Source organism: Papio anubis, chromosome X, assembly GCF_008728515.1.
Source record: "Papio anubis isolate 15944 chromosome X, Panubis1.0, whole genome shotgun sequence".
Lineage (NCBI taxonomy): Eukaryota > Metazoa > Chordata > Mammalia > Primates > Cercopithecidae > Papio > Papio anubis.
Genome location: NC_044996.1, coordinates 41425774 through 41442701, shown reverse-complemented (window position 1 = coordinate 41442701; position 16928 = coordinate 41425774). Strand labels below are relative to the sequence as shown.

General features: G+C 40.5%; 1 protein-coding gene across 4 annotated transcripts in view; it reads left to right on the top strand.

Annotated features, from left to right (window-relative positions):
- Positions 1–4099, top strand: part of AMOT (angiomotin) — a 67393-nt gene extending 63294 nt beyond the window's left edge. For all 4 annotated transcript variants that reach the window (XM_031660715.1, XM_031660716.1, XM_021932638.2 and 1 more), the window contains one exon: positions 266–4099. In XM_031660715.1, the coding sequence (XP_031516575.1) occupies positions 266–363 (98 nt within the window). In that variant the 3' untranslated portion in view covers positions 364–4099. The remainder of the gene's footprint in view (positions 1–265) is intronic.
- Positions 4100–16928: the final 12829 nt, after the last annotated feature.

The window sequence follows — 16928 nt, the reverse complement described above, 5'->3', positions numbered from 1 at the left end:
TTGTTGCCTGATGTCTGGGCAGAGTTATCCTTTGGACTGAATTTTTCATGTTCTAAGGGAGAGAGAAGAGAGTCTGTAAATGACTTCTCATCCACCAAGATGGGAACAGGCATGAGTAGAGGCCATTATCTTAGCAGAAGTAAATGAGGGAGGTGACAAGTCTCACTTTGCCATTGGCTTCATGAGGGCTCTGATGGTGTCTAGTTCTAGAAATACAGGTTTTTTCTTCATCCCTAAGTGTTTTCTAACCCTTATTTCCATTTAGATGGGCCTGTGTTCCACTCCAATACTCTGGAAAGAAAAACTCCCATTCAGATCCTGGGACAAGAGCCTGATGCAGAGATGGTGGAATATCTCATCTAAACGGCCAAATCAAGAGCTGCAGATTCTCAGCAAAAATGCTTTTAATCATTTCCCCCTTTTATTGGTTCTTGTTTTGGGGGTGAGGACAAGGGTTGGGGGGAGGGGATGTTTTTTAACAGGACTTTTTGTTGGAACAATGTACTACTTGAGTAATACCATGTGAACCACCAGTCTATTCTGGTATGCTTAGGGGGTACCTCTAAAGACAGATTAATCAGAATGTGCTCTAAAGCTTATTGTTTGAATTTATACAAATACTGGGACTGTTAACGGGTGGGCATACATCAGTGTTTTCAATGTGCTTAAATTTGTTTAAAATTTCCATATTCTAGATCATTTTTAATTGAAGAGCACAGTATGTGTGGAAGACAGTGTGTAACACGTAGTTTGGAAGTGGGAAGCTGGAGAGAATTGAGTGTGTGCTGTCTTGTATAGTTACTATCCTGTGCAGCAGCCGGAGAAAGCTCTCACCTCAGGCTTATAAAAGGGAATAGTTTCAGGAGCTATGTAAGCTGGAAAAAAGGTAGGGAGTTTTGGGGTGCAGAAGGGTGCTGGAGCTAATTTTTTCTTCCAATTTCCCAGCTACCCTGCCCCAGGGAATTGTGTTTGTCTTCATTTCAGTGGTGCTTTGGAAATGGATTCTTTTGGTTCCCTCCTGGAGGTTCATACATTCATATATATGTTCTGGAATAATTTATGCATTTGGATAATTAATATATTGCTTTCTGATGCTGGGAGAGTACATTAACTGAGTGATGCACAACTTCCTCTCTCTTAGGGAGTTAGACCATCAGAGGCCTCGATGGAGACTTGCGTGAGGTGCTATATGCAGACTTTCATGGTCTGTGTGTAGCCATGAACATAGCTTGCTTGCATTTATTAAGACCAATCAGCTTAGTGTTTATTTCTTCTACAGCACAGATTCACTGGCTGGGGCTCCAGTCTCAAATTGCCAATCATTTGCAAAGTGAGGAAGGATCTTTGTTGACAGGTTGAATGCTTTGAATTTCTGGTGACTACTTTGAAATAACTTGTTTTGTGTGTCAAATTCTAAGCATATGTCTTAAAAGGCATTTTTGACTATCATCTCCAAGGGAATAACATGAGAAACCCAAAGTACTATGCTGCAGTCGGGGGAGAGGCGGATTGCAGCAGTATCCTCAACTACCTCTTCTCACTGTCAGTGACTCCATCTTGGAATACCTTTGGGAAGCAGCGGGAAATGTGCATGTGGGTAGAGATCAAAGGAGGCAATGGTTCCAAGCCTTGCCATAGGGCTGCCTCCAAGAACACAGAAGGATGCCAGTTGCCACAGGTCCCTGCCCTGTGTCACCTGTCTGCCCTTCATTAAGGTGACAAATCTGCAGATAGCATCATTAAGATCAGTTTTAAGGGGTATAGGGAGGGTGAGGGAAGGTGGGGGGGGGTGTTAGGTAAGGGTGGGGGGGTAGAGATTTTGGGATGTCTTAGTTAGAAACCAGATTAATAGAAGAGTAGGCCTGTTATATTACATCATGAGCCATAGTGGTGGGAGAGAACTTTAGCAATATAGCCCTACCCCCTCATTTTAGTGATGAGGAATCTGAGAACTGGAGAGGTTCAGTGACTTTTTAAAAGTCACACAACACAGCTAACCATTATGCCAATCACCATGCTTATTTTGGGAAACTCTTATCTTTTTTTAATTCCATTTTACGAAAAGACATCTTCATGGTCCAGGGAATATGTATCTTGTAAAATGTCCCTGGCTGGAGTAGCTTGTCCAGTCTTGACAAACTACTGAATTTCTGTCTTGCCTCTCCTTCAGTGCCTTTTAAAAGGTTTTCCCTTTTCTGATCTGCATTACAACATCGAGTCACATAAATGTCCCCCCCTAAGAAACCAATCCCACTTCTTACTAGGAGATTGGGTATCTTAGATAATCTTTTGGGGTTCCTCTGTGAGTATAGGAATGATATCTTTCCTAATTATCTTCCAAAGGAATTATTCTGTGTGTGTGTGTGTGTGTGTGTGTGTGTGTGTGTGTGTGTGTGTAGAGAAAGAGAGAGACATAAAGGAAGGGTGATGTGATTTTCAGCTAGTCCTTTCACATTTTCAATAATGAGGTAATCATGTTACATACACATTAGTCCTCAGTTATAAAGTGAATCTCAGATAGAAATTAAAAATGCGGTGGTGTTAAGACTCTTTCATACTACCCTTTAGTCGTAAGGAGAAAAATAACCTCAAATAGTAGAAGCAGCAAGTAGCAAACTTCAGGAGAGCTACTTTCTATCCAAATAAATAATTTAAAAACACTTTTCACCTACTCCTTTCATGGTTATAACACATTGGCAGACTTTTTGCTGGCTCTGGGAACCATGATTTTAATCACATTCTGCAAGGTGACAAATGTCATACATTCCACATTGTGTGGTAGCCATCTCTTTAGACTCATGTGTTTGGGGGAAAGGAAGAAGTTCTTGGTTAAGTACTATTTTGAACTTTCCAGAACCTATCTGTCCTCTCATACCAGAGACAGTTCCTCTCTGCTCAGTTTCCAATCCCGGATAATTTGCTAAAATAACATTGTACATCTAAGAGAGGAAAGAAGAGTATGTCAGTATATTATGCAGAAGATAGATAGAGCCTTTTCAGAAGATCTCCACTAGTTGTTGATCCAAAAATTCAACTTTATGGGAGAAATCTCAATTAGCCACCTTTTCCCAGTTGTGTGGATGTAACATTTGGGGGCTCTTTCTGGACTCCTACCTATCTGTGCATTTTACTGGCACCTCAGGAAAGGAGGGTGACCAGGTTGTCTTAGCTTGTACTGCTTGGTGGTCTCTGAGGACCTTCTAAGTCAGTTGTACCCCAATGTTCCATGTATAGAAAAACTTCATTAGAACAAACTTTACTTGATATGAAACTCCTATTAACAGTCTTTTTTGAAATAAAAGTAGCTTGAGCTTTCTTTTAAAATCATGTATCTCGATTGTTGATTTAATGAAGGATTTCCTTTTAATGCTGCTTTTGAGCTTCAAGGTAATAGGACAGCAGGAACCTAAAATATCTGCCATCATCTGCCATAGGAAAGATACCCAGAGACCCGTCATGTTCTCTTTTTGTTGTTACACTGTTGCGTGGGTATAACAATTGGAAGATGAACAAACTGATTGATTGTGCAAACTACTTTTTATGACAAGCCTAAACCCTGATAATGCGGCAGCTTAAAGTGTATACATATGCACTAACTTTGATCAATTATATTCTCATATCTGTTAGCCACACAATCTCCTATTATCTCAATTGCTTATGCGCATATGGAGTATGTTACTTAAAACGTGCATTCTTACTGAAAATGTTTTCTAAGGAAGATATCAGCTGTGGGCTAATTGCCACCAATTTCAGCCTGCCACGATTCTTGGAAATGTATCTTCCAAGTGCCATCCATCATCAGTAGGACAAGTGTCGGGAGTTTGTTTATTTTTTTCCAGTAGCAACGATGGGTTACATGGAGCCATGAAACCTCCTTCTGGCCTCCCTTGTGATTAATGGCATGTGTTTGTAAAATGGATAGCTGGGGTTGGCAGATGGCTAGAGAAGAATCGCCTTTGGTTTAAAATGTATGTGGTCCCCTAATGATTGTGACCCCATTCTGTAATCAACTGAGCTAGTTCCAATAAAGTTAAGCAGGTTTAAATCCACTTTGTGCCTATCTTTTCACTGACAATAAAGTTAGCTATTTTAAAATGCAGTACCGTGTGGAAAATGCTTTGGTGTTTACCCGACAGAGGCTTTATTTGTGCTGTATCAGTGATTACTTTCAATTCAGTATGCAGTGAAATTGCCTTTCAAGGGCAGCGTGCAGCAGAATTTGCATTTGCTTGAAGTATGGAATGTGATTATAGATTATAAAGTATTAAGACAACACCACAGGCCACATGCTCTAATCGGTCTCTTTATATACTCAGGCAGCATATATTAAAAGCTTTGCATCTTTTTATCTCCTGGTTTCTAGGGATAAAATGATGGCCACCCAAAGCAGAGAATTCATCCTTTGGTTAGCATTTTGGAAGGCCCCTTGATATTCCTTTTGTACCCTTGTTCTGATGCCAATTCATCAGTTTTGGTTGAGGGAGCTTGTTATTAAAAACAAATCAAAACCACAAACGAGTTGGCTCTTCACTGAAAATGTTAAGGCTGCCTTTACACTGCCCTTTCTGTGCCTCCTGTTTACCAATGAGTTCCAAACCTGACTGGTGAGGCAAGGATCCCCAAGGACTTTGAAATGACACGTTTTCACAGTGAAATAGACTTGATGGGTGTTGCAAAAGGGATAGGGTAAGGGGTCTAGAATTCATTCAACTGTAAATTTGATTTTTCTTAAAGTTGGACTTGATTCCCTCCATATTTATGATGAGTGCTTTGAAAACCGTATGGATAAAAGCCTTCCCTCCTTTTCAGGACAAAGAAGATAAGGTATTAAGTTCACCAGACCTTCTTACAAAGCTTTGGAAAGCATTCTTTTCAGAAATGTATTGTGCCCATTTCTTAAGGGGCAGTCACTTGTTGGAAGAAAAAGCCAATGTTCCTTCAAAAATGTGTTAGATTGGCCAGGCGAGGTGGCTCACACCTGTAATCCTAGCACTTTGGGAGGCTGAGGCGGGTGGATCATGAAGTCAGGAGTTCGAGACTAGCCTGGCCAAGATGGTGAAACCCCATCTCTACTAAAACTACAAAAATTAGCCAGGTGTGGTGGCGGGCGCCTGTAATCCCAGCTACTTGGGAGACGGAGGCAGGAGAATCGCTTGAACCCAGGCAGCAGAGGTTGCAGTGGGCCGAGATCTTGCCACTGCACTCCAGCCTAGAAGACAGAGTAAGACTGTCTCAAAAAAAAAAAAAAAAAAAAAAAAGTGTTAGATTGCATTGTAGGAGCATTTCTAGATATTATTATCCAGTTATATAACTGATCTGGCATCTGCATGGTACTTCATCTCTCCCTTTCTGTGTGCATTTCCTATTGAGATAAGTGATCTGCACACCCTATATGAGTTACACAGTGGCAGAAAAAAAAATGTCCTGCTTCCCACCTCCATCTTGTTCTGCAGGAAGGTTTTTATTGGAGAAAAAATGTAAATGGTTTGGTCTTAGATCACTTTTTACATTGACTGGCAACTGCCCTGGTATTTCAGTGAAGAGCCCTGTGTTACAGGACTTAGTTTCCAAGAAGAAAAATGTTCCCCACAGCACCAAAATTTTATAACACATTACAAATGCCCACTCTTTAGATGCACAAACTAACCAAGGCCATGGTATGTATTTTCGTCTCCATGTTTTTTTATTTGCTAGTAACCTCTACCAATGGATTCAGGCACATGTGGGTTGTTGAATAACTACTTACTAGATGGTGCCATTATGTAGATGGCCCTAGGATACAAAATTTTAAAATAGTCCATGATTCTAGTTTATTACAGAAAACCACACACAGACACACATTTATAATTCATTGTGATATATGAAATAGCAAAGGTTTGAACAAGAATACAGAACTAATGCAAAGGAGGGAATGATTGTTGGGATGGCACAGGGAGAGGGAAAGGGAGAGGAACTAAACTGAGCTTTGAAGGGTATGTAGATGTTAACTAGGTGAACCAGGGGATGGGGATCAATATTCCATGAGAAGGAATAGCATGTGCAAGGACAATCTCACTTTGTCAGACCTGCAATCAAATGAGGACTCCGTTTCCAAGATCAAAGTCCCTAGAGAACTGCTCTGAATTTTAACAACCTACTAATGGAAACACAAACTCACTCAATCAGGTGGTAGAATGTACTAGTCTAGAAGTCAAGAGAACATAAAGTTTCAGTCCTACATCTGCCACTAAACAGATATTTACTTGTGGGCAAGTTCCTTAACAGTGTCGGAGAAGTTTATCAGTAAAATGGGGATAAATACCTGTCCCTGTGAAACTTGTGGAAAGGGATAGGAGAGGCTAACAAAGAATATGAAAATGCCAGTCAAGGCTGGGCATAGTAGCTCACGCCTATAATCCCAGCACTTTGGGAGGCCCAGGCGGGCAGATCACCTGAGGTAGGGAGTTTGAGACCAGCCTGACCAACATAGAGAAACCCCGTCTCTACTAAAAATACAAAATTAGCTGGGCATGGTGGCGCATGCCTGTAGTCCCAGCTACTCAGGAACTGAGGCAGGCAGGAGAATCGCCTGAACCCGGGAGCCAGAGGTTTCCACAAGCCGAGGTCGCACACAGCCTGGGGAATAAGAGCAAAAACCTCGCCTCAAAAAAAAAAAAAAAAAAAAGATGCCAGTCAAAGCAAAGGGCTGAATCTATAAAGATGAAGTGGTTTCTTTAACTTTTTATTAAGGAAAAATTCAAGCATATGCAAAAACCGAATAGCTAAGGCACCTCCATTTACCCATTTCGAGGCTTCAGCAATTATCAATACATGGCTGATCTTGCTTCATTTATCACCCCTACCCACCCTATGTTATTTTGGAGCATATCCTGGACATCATAGCGTTTCGTCCATAAATATTTCAATATGCATAACGATAAAATTTTTAATAATGAAAAAGTCAAGTGTTACATCTGGAACCAAAATATGTAACACATCAAACACACAGAAAAAAATGACAGCATGTTTGCCACTTACAAAGCTTCTTCATCTGATCCCACAACTTCTGCTTTAAATTGAAACATACGGTCTCAAAAACAGAGGGGTTCCTTCTCTCACAACCCACATATCAAAGGGCAGGATTGTTTTTTAAAGGCTCCCCAGCATAGGTTCCAAGCTATTATTTCTCCTTCACTCATATAAAAAGCTCTGGCTCCCTTAATGTCCCTGTCATCCAGTTGTTCCTTGTTTACCCTCGTCTACTAAGTTGGTCACTATCCCAAGTGCACTGATGGTTTTGGGCCCTGGATCACAGTTGTCTCTCTACCCCAAACAACCCAGACAGCATCTTGGCCCATCAGCTCCTTGGCCTCTCTACCTTCACTGACCTCCACGTCCATTCCACCTCAGCTCACTGTGCCCATGGCCAACCCAGAGCTGATCATCAATCAGCACTGCTCCACTGTGGATATGTCCACCAGTACCCTACTCTCTGACCACAGTCTCCCACCCTCTCAGTTTGCCTGCTCTGACTCTACTTTTTCACTTCAACGAGACCTCAAATCCCTCAATGTCTCCATTTCCTCCCAAACTTTTAGCTCTTACCCATCTATTCTTGGCCTCAAACTCGATCACTTGAACCTGCAATCAATTCATACCCTCCAAGAACCTCAACCATTCATCACAAAATCAGAAACTTACGAGTCATCCTTGACACCTCTCTCTCTCTGTTAGCTAACATCCAATCTATTACTGATCCTGTCGAAATAAATCTCAAAATTCATTCACTTCGTTCCAACTCTACTGCCTACAGCCTATTCTAAGCCACCATTATCCTTCACCTAGTCTATTTTAGTAGCCTATTCACTGATATGCCATGCCGAATCTTTTTGTTGTTGTTGTTTTTGTTTTTTGAAACGGAGTTTCACTCTTGTTGCCCAGGCTGGAGTGCAATGGCGCGACCTTGGCTCACTGCAACCTTGGCCTCCTGGGTTCAAGTGATTCTCCTGCCTCAGCCTCCCAAGTAGCAGGTTACAGGCAACCGCCACCACGCCCAGTTAATTTTTGTATTTTTAGTGGAGATGGGGTTTCGCTATGTTGGCCAGGCTGGTCTCAAACTCCTGACCTCAAGTGATCCACTCACCTCAGCCTCCCAAAGTGTTGGGATTACAGGTGTGAGCCACTGCAGGCATCCTGCCATGCTCAATCTTTTCCCATTGTTTTTATTCCAGTCACTAGTCAGCAACAAATATAATTAATATCATGTCATTTCCCTGCTTACAATCTATCAAAAGCTTCCAATTGCAGTGTGAGTAAAATGGTGCCACAAGAGGTAAAACAACTAACCCAAAGTTTTATAATTAGTGAATTTGGAACCAGGATGCAGATATCTTGAACTATTATTCCATCAGAATCATTGTCACACAATGTATTGAATATCTTTTTTTCTTTATGCTCAAAGGATACTACTGACATGACATCATTATTTTCTCTGATACTAACCTAGAGCAACTATTTTTGAAGTGTGCTCCAAACCATCTGTCTTGAAATCACCTTTTCTCTGGCCTTGCTCCCAGAGATGCTTATCCTGTACTTCTAGAGTAAGACCAAGGAATTTGCATTTTAACAAGCTTCCCAGGAAATTTAAAAAAAAATTTATGATAGACATAAAATAATTGTACATATTTATGGAGTACAATGTGATGTTTCAATGCATGTACAAATTATATAATAATCAAATCAGGAATATTAGTATATCCATCATCTTATAATTTCTTTGTAATGAGAAGATCCAGAAACCTCTCTTCCTAGCTATTTTGAGATATACAATATATTGTTAGCTCTAGTCTTCCTACTATGCAATAGACCACCAGACCCTATTCCCTCTATCTAACTATATAGCTTTATATCTGTTGACCAGTCTTTCATTATCTCTTCTTCCCCTTACCTTCCCCATCCTCTGTTAACCACCATTCTATTCTCTACTTCTGTGAGGACAACCTTTTAGATTTCACATATGAGTGAGATCATGCGGTATTTCTCTTTCTGTGCCTGGCTTGTTTCACTTTGACATGATATCCTCAAGGCTCATCTATGTTGCTGCAAATGACAGGATTTCCTTCTGTTTTACAGCTGACTAGTATTCCATTCTACATACACACACACACACACACACCCCCCACATATTCTTTATCCATTCATCCATTGGTGAACACTTAGATTGATTCCATATCTTTGCGATTGTGAATAGTGCTGCAATGAACACGAGAATGTTGCTATCTCTTCAGCATGCTGATTTCATTTCCTTTGGATATGTACCCGGTAGTGGAATTGCTAGATCTTTGTAACTACTTCTGAAAGCACATACTCTGAGAAACACTGACCAAGGATTTCCTGGCATTTATCTACTTCTCTTCATCTCTTCAGTTCCCTTGCTACATAACAGACCCCAACTGCATGTTGTCAAATGGGTAAGTCTGATGTGGGTATTAGCTATCACACACCCTGGTACTTCAGTGGACAGTCACCTTATTTTCTTAATTCACCCATAGTACTTATGGTGAAATGGCTGCCTATTCAGCTCCCCAGATATGACTCTAAGTAGTTGGATTTACTGCTCTGATCAAACAGGTCATGTTGTTGGCTACTTTTGTTGTTGGTTTACATGGCTTATAGTTCTTGAGGCAACCACAACCACATTTGTAATCTTGGCCAGCTCATTTACCTCCAGTGACCGTTCAGTAATATGAGGTCACTGGATTACGATCTCTAATGTCCCTCTGGCTCTTACATTCCGTGATTCCATGAGACTAAATACTGCCTTTGAGGTCATAAATTCTTTCACACGGATCTCAAATTAGCTATGTGGCACAGATAAAAAAAAAAAATTTAAAATCTGAATATACTGAAAATATTCTACAGGCCTGCAAATTTATCCATGAAGCCTCAATTTTTTTTCCTCACTAGTTGTATCTGTATTTGATACTTTAGTCTCCCATTTTGGCTATACCTACTCCATTCTCCTACTTTGTATATCATTTTCCAAAGAAGACAGGTCCACAAGAATGAATTTACCCCCAAAATCTGAGGAGATCATAACAGAGGAAAGCCAGGAGAGTTTGTATATATTTTTAGCCATGAGTCTATGGTAATTTGCATTTATCCAGTTTTATAAGGACTAAGTGGCACAAACAAGGGAGGGTAAAAGGGAAATATTCAAGGCATTCGTCATCTCAGTAGATGGTCAAGAAAAGTGTGGCAGTTGCTGAGCCACCATGATATCCATGGGAATAACTAGAGATAGGAAAAGGGGAAAAGAAAATTACTTTTTTGTGAACTGCCAGGTGTCGAAAACTGGTTGTGTGACAGATATATAACTTAGGTATTCTTTGAAACAACCAAAGTTATAAAATCTAATAGAAAAAGGTTGGGGTGGGGCTTGGGGTGGTGCATATCTTTCAATACTCTTCTTTCTTTCACACCCAAGGGGCAGATCCACACTTTGTGAGTCCTGAAGCTCACACAATTTGGGAGGTCCTCTTTAAGAAAAATAATTTTAAAAATTATGAATACACAACCAGATACTAATTATGTAAAACTAGAAATCACAGCTAAGTACAAATTTTTTAAAGCTGAGAAATACCACAAACAGCACAATATAAAACCCTAAACAGTAATTTTTAATTAATTAACTAGCAAACACACCTCCATAGTACTTTTTTCTTGCATATTTGGTTTCATATTCTTCATTTCCTTCTATATATGGTAATGGTTTTGCAATACTGAGATAATTCAGTCTTTCCACAAGCATGGTTGATAAAAATTTATTATTATTACTGATATTTGGGAAGCTAAAGCACACAACTTTACACACAGATGTTCTCAGTGCTTGTAGAACTAATTCATGTTTGTGCTCTACAAACGTAAGAATTCTGATAAATTATGCTTTATGCAATTCCCATCACAGATTAAATAAAATACAATTCATAGTTGCATACATTGTATTATTGAGTATATTCCTAATAGAAGAGAACTTCCTCTGTGTTTAGGCATTAATGAGATCGGAATACTCTGCATACCATTTTGCACATCAGGTGATTGAAGGAATTAGTCATGGACTAGCATCTGAATCCATACATTTCAAATCTTGTTTCTTTTCCAATACCACACACTTTCAGTGCCAAATACCGTAAGACACGTTCATATAGTGATAAGACCTCTGGCTTTGCACCTTTGTAATTACCATGCTGGATAAGTTAGCAGAATAAACCATAGGGATATTTCTGGAAGCCATTCCTTTACCAGGATAGGTAAGCAATGATTTATCTATACACAGGACTGACTGAAAACCATATAAACATATCTCACTAAATACAAACTGAATCTGTCTCCAACTCAACCTTGCCTTTGTGGATCTCCAACATGAGAGAAAGTATAATACAGGGAAATCAGAGTAGAAAGAGATGATATTTGTATTAGTCAAGAATCTTCAAAGAAATATAACCAAGAAACATAACCAAAGAAATACAGCATATACAGGCAGGAATATAACATATATATGTTAATTTCTTTGGTTATGTTTATATATATACATATATGTGTATGTGTATATAGGTATATATATTGAAATTGTCCTATGTAATTCATACTACACATCCCATCCATCAGCAAATCTCATCAGTTCTACCTTCACAACTTACCCAGAATCTGACCACTTCCACTGAGTTCTGCCAGCTCTTCTTCTGTTATATCAACATGTCTTCCACAGTTCATTAATCTCTGCTTTGTATTCTTCATTTAGATGGTTAATTAACTATTTTTTAAATTTTATGGAGGAATGTTTTAATCTACTGAGCAGCAAAAGTTTTGTGGTGTTTTGTTTTTGTTGCACTTTTCCACCTTTTAAAAAATAGTGTAGTTTTATCAATATTGTTCCAGTCCCTTTTTAATTATCCACCTTTGCATCATTTGGATTATCCTGGCCCAACTACTTACAGGTGGCTCCAATGATGGACAAATGGACCAAGGTAGTCCTCCATGTTTCACAATCTGAAAAAAAGAAAAAATTTAGACAAAATAAATTTAATAGTGTTTATTTGAGCAAAGTATGATTCATAAATTGAGCAGTGCACAGAACCCAAAGAGGTTCAGAGGACTCCAGTCTGCAACTTTGTCAGTGAATGTTTATAGACAGAAAAAGGCCGAAGAAAGTAGGAACAAGAAACAAAAAGCAGTTTGGTCATTTGAAACATACCTTCCTTGGAAAGGTTAAAGCAGAGGGGACTTCCTTATCACGCTGACTAAAACTGGCCTATTTGGGGATTTGGCTATTTTATTTCCTTCTCTCCTGATTTCTTGGAAGATCAGATAAACAACTTAGTTTCAGCTTGTTGGTGTATCTTTAGCATGGATGATTTCATTTTGGTTTGGTCTGTTGGGGCCTAGTGCAGGAGCTCAGTCCAAATCAATAGCCTCCTATAAATTTTATTTAACACAATCAAAAACCTCTTCCCCTACAGGCAGAGAAACAGACTGCTTACTGCAAATATGGCTCCTTTGTGTGGTTCTTTGTCTAGTCCCACCTCTTCAGCCACTCTAAGCCAAACTTAGTCTGGGAGGGAATTTGCCCCTGCTCTACTCATCCTAGTTTCTGAACTTGTTGAAAACTAGGGTATAGTTTTTACAACTCAGGTGGATCCCTCATCTTCAGGAAGTATATTTTTGTTAAAGCTTTCGGAGATCTATACTGTCCTTTCTATATTCTCAGTGCTTCTCTTCACTGCCTCCCATCCCTTCCTCCTTTTCCTCCTGTTTCTTCCTTTTTTCTCATATTTTTGTTACTTTTGGCAGCTACTATATATATTTTTGAATCTGTACGTCATATCTGTCTTAGTAGATGCATGGAACTTGTAGGGATTTTTTATTGTATTCCCCTTGTTGCTCTTGCATGATTTCCAGGAAATGAAAGGGAATATGCTGACTTCTACAGCCATTTTGGTATTGCAAATGACCTTGTCTATATCTGCTCATTACCGTATCTCCAGAGCCCAGAAGAGTGCCTGATGCAAAGTAAGTGCTCAGTAAATGCTTTTAACAAATGAATGAATGAATGAATGAATGAATGATTAATCTAGCAAACTGTATTCCCCACTCCTGTATTGAGCTATTGTGGTTGCTGGAGAAAGATGTGCAGATTGGTGCCATCACACATTCATAGGCTCCAATTTCAGCTGGGACCTTCTGTACTTGTCCTTGGCCAGTGTCCTGTTCCCCTCAGCAAGTATTCCACACATGGCATTCTTTTCACACAACCTGCAAATATTCACCTCCCTTACTCACAGATAGCAGTCAATGCCCATTTCAATGTGAAAGCAGAGTTTGCAGTTGGGAACATGAGGCTCATATTAAAAACATATAGCAATAGGTAGAGCACAGTTGTTGAGCCGATCAGAAAGCAGTTCAGCTGTAAACAGCTACTATTGCTGTGCTGGTGTTTACCAGCTCAAAATCTGCCTCAGGAATAACCTCAACATCCAACCTTCTCCAATGGCAGACTTACTGACAGCTTCACCCAACTCACATTTTTCTCTGGTCTCTGAGGATAAAGGATCCTTCCAGACTAAGATTAATTTTCACACCTCAGTCTTTGCTCTGGACCTCACCCCCTTCTCATCTTCCTCAGGCACCTTAATCCACCCACAAGCTCCCAGTTTCCCTTGTCTGCAACCTCTTCCCTCCTCCCTAGATCCTCCCCCAGTCTAATCAAGGTGCTCAAGCTGCAGCCTCATCTCCTTCTCTTCACAGCCACGTTCCGAAGGCCAGACGCTCGGACGAGGGATCCAACGAGAAGCCTTCTTTTCCAAACTAGGGCATGGATGGGGAAGAAGCTGCAATTCAGAAATGAATAGAACAAGGAAAGTGTCCCAACGCAAAGCCCCAGCAATTAGAATTTACAATGGAGGAACCTGAGGCAGGCTGCCTGAGTTGCTTCCTGAGGTGGGATAGAGTCCTTGGGGTAGATCAGTAGGTCCAGCTGTGGGGTAGTCCAGGCAGACAGAAGCAGAGACAGGGAAGCTGAAGAGGGGGTGGCTGATGATGACAGTCATCTTCAAATATTTGAAGGGTTGTCAAGTGAAAAGGAAGATTTACACTATATATCCCCAATGCTAGGCCTATGAGCAACGGGTGGAACCAAAGGGGAGTGAAATTTCTGCAGTGAGAGCTTTCTGTCTAAATGCTCCAAAAATGGAATGAGCTGTTTAGAGAAGGATTAGATCCTCATTATTAGAGAAGTACAGTCCAGAGGCCAAATAATCACTTCCTAGACATTCATCATACTGCAGTACTTATTTAGTCACACTCCTTTAGAAGAGTACATGTGATTTCTTTAGGTATCCTCAGCATTTGTCACAGTACCTGATTTAATGCCTGCTGCATAGTAGGTGCTCAATGAGTGTTAGTTGTTAATAATAAAAATAATGGTAAGTTCTCAATAAATGTTTTATAAAATGACTACACTAAAATAGAATTAAAATAAGCATCATGAAGATTGGTAGACGAAGTGACCTTTTTAAACATGCTATTCTTGTAGTTTCCATAAAGATCAAATATGTGAAGGCCCTTTGCAAAATGTAGAGTGTTATTATCAACATTAGGTATTGGGCCAAGCATGGAGGCTCACCCCTGTAAACCCAACACTTTGAGATACCAAGGCAGAAGGATCACTTGAGTCTAGGAGTTCGAGACCAGCCTAGGCAACATAGCCAGACCCTGTCTCTAAAAAAGAATAAAGAAAGAAAGCAAGCAAAACATTAGGTATTTTCAGAAAGCTCATCATCTTAGTGCAATCCTATAGTAAGCCTTATGGGCAATACGATAATACATAAGCCCGGGCCCCTGATTTTGAGAAACTTCCACTTCAAAGAAACCAAATAAATGCAAACAAAGTAACTGGAGGAAACCAGTGCTAAATTGTGTGGTGCTGTGTACATACAGCACTTCTGATGCCCAAGGGGCCAGTGTGGCCCTGTTACTTTGTTGATGACTGCTGACATTCTTTAAGACTTCAGTATTGACTTCAACAGTAACATGATTTGTGACTTTGGACACTGTCATAGCTCCTTGGCATCTGTTTCCTCATCTGATAAATGAGAATAATAACTCCTGGTTTACTTTGAGGACCAAGTGATGTAATGTACCAGAATATACTTAGTCAAAGTAAACCATACTCTACAAATGCAATTATGATCATCCTTATACAAGCATTTCATTTATCTGCTCTTGTGATACCTAGCTAATGCTCATTTTTCTTACTTATCATGCTAATAATTGATACCCAAATCATCCCACTTCTCCTTCTCCTTCTTTTTGAAGGGAAGATAATTGAGCCCTAGTGAGCATACATCTACTTCCTGGGGTACCTGTTGAAATGTGGGCTAAAGCGACACCCCTTGGCAGAGGTACACCTCTATCCATTGGGGATGGCAACTGGTTGAGTGTAGAAGTGGGAGGTGAGGGTTGCAGAGTGCAGACTGACTGGCGTGTTGGCAGATAACTCTTTCCCTTGTCTAATATGTGCTCCTCTTTCCTGGCTGGACCTCTCCAGAAATTGTTTGCAGGCTGGCCTAGGTGTCCATTTTCAGTGTTTTTACACTGCCTTCCTGCAGGACTGTTTTTTTTTTTAATAGCCTTGGACCTAATCATTCCTTCCCCTTTTCTCACTCATAGTTCTCCAGAAAAACTGTAGAATGTGCTAGGAATGCAACATTCTGAGATAAGTGGGGAGCTATCTGGAGCAGCCCAGATGCTGTTTCAGCACCTCCCTATCCCCAAGAAACAGGGATGCTTTAGCCCAGTGAATCCTGTGACTCCAGGTATAATACCCAGGGTGGGTTGCTTTCTGGGGTCTCTGATTTAACAGTGAAAGTAGGGCATACTCAGTCAAGACTCCATCCACCCCAGGCAGCTTTCCGAGCCTTGGAGGACCAGTCCATCATGAATTCTAGGCATCTGTTGTCCCTTGCTGCCTACCTGTAAGTAACAAATCTGCTTCATACAACTCGTTGCATGTGTGAGTATTCTATTTCAGCAAACTCAGACAAGTTGGTAACTGGTGCACAGTGAGCCTACTTTGTACTTCCTGCTATGGACTGAATTGTGTCCACTCCCACCCAAACCCATATATTGAAGCCCTAACTCCCAATGTGACTGCATTTGTAGACAGGGCTTTTATAAAGAGGTAATAACGTTAAGTGAGGTCATAAAGGTAGGGCCCTAATCCAAAAAGGTTGGCAGCCTTTTAAGAAGAGGAAGAGAGCACTTTCTATCTCTTTCTCTTCCCACTCCTTTTCTGTTTCTTTCTCCTCCCATGAGCATGCACTGAGGAAAGACCATGTGAGGACACAGTGAGAAGACTGACCTTGCCTGACAGACTTTGATCTTGGACTTTGCAGCCTCCAGAAGTGTGAGAAAATAAATTTTTGTTATTTAAGTCATCCAGTCGATGCAAGTATGCTGGTCTATGGTATTTGCTATGGCATCCTGAGCTAAGAAACATCCCATCACACTTCAGGTACATGCAGATTTGCACACAGGAGCCGTGGAGGAAGTGGCTACAAATCAAGAGGAACAGAAACCCCAGCCTGATCTGCAGTGCCTAAACACAGGGAGGAGTGGTGTGTGGTGTGTGAACAATTGGCGCCTATGTCCCCAGACAAGGATAGCTGAAATTCAGTGTTGGGTTGGTGGAATCCACAACTGTTTTTTTTTTTTTTTCCAGCAGGGGGTCGTTTGTGTTTTAAACCAAAGCCGTATTTCTGAGCAAATTGCCGAATCCTTCTGTGGTAAAGCTGGCGAGGTTGAACCATGAGAAGCTGAGTCGCTGAAGCAAGGAACAGTCTGTTTCTTTTTTTAGTGGTCAAGTTCTGTGAAGGCCTTCTGTAGCAGATGGG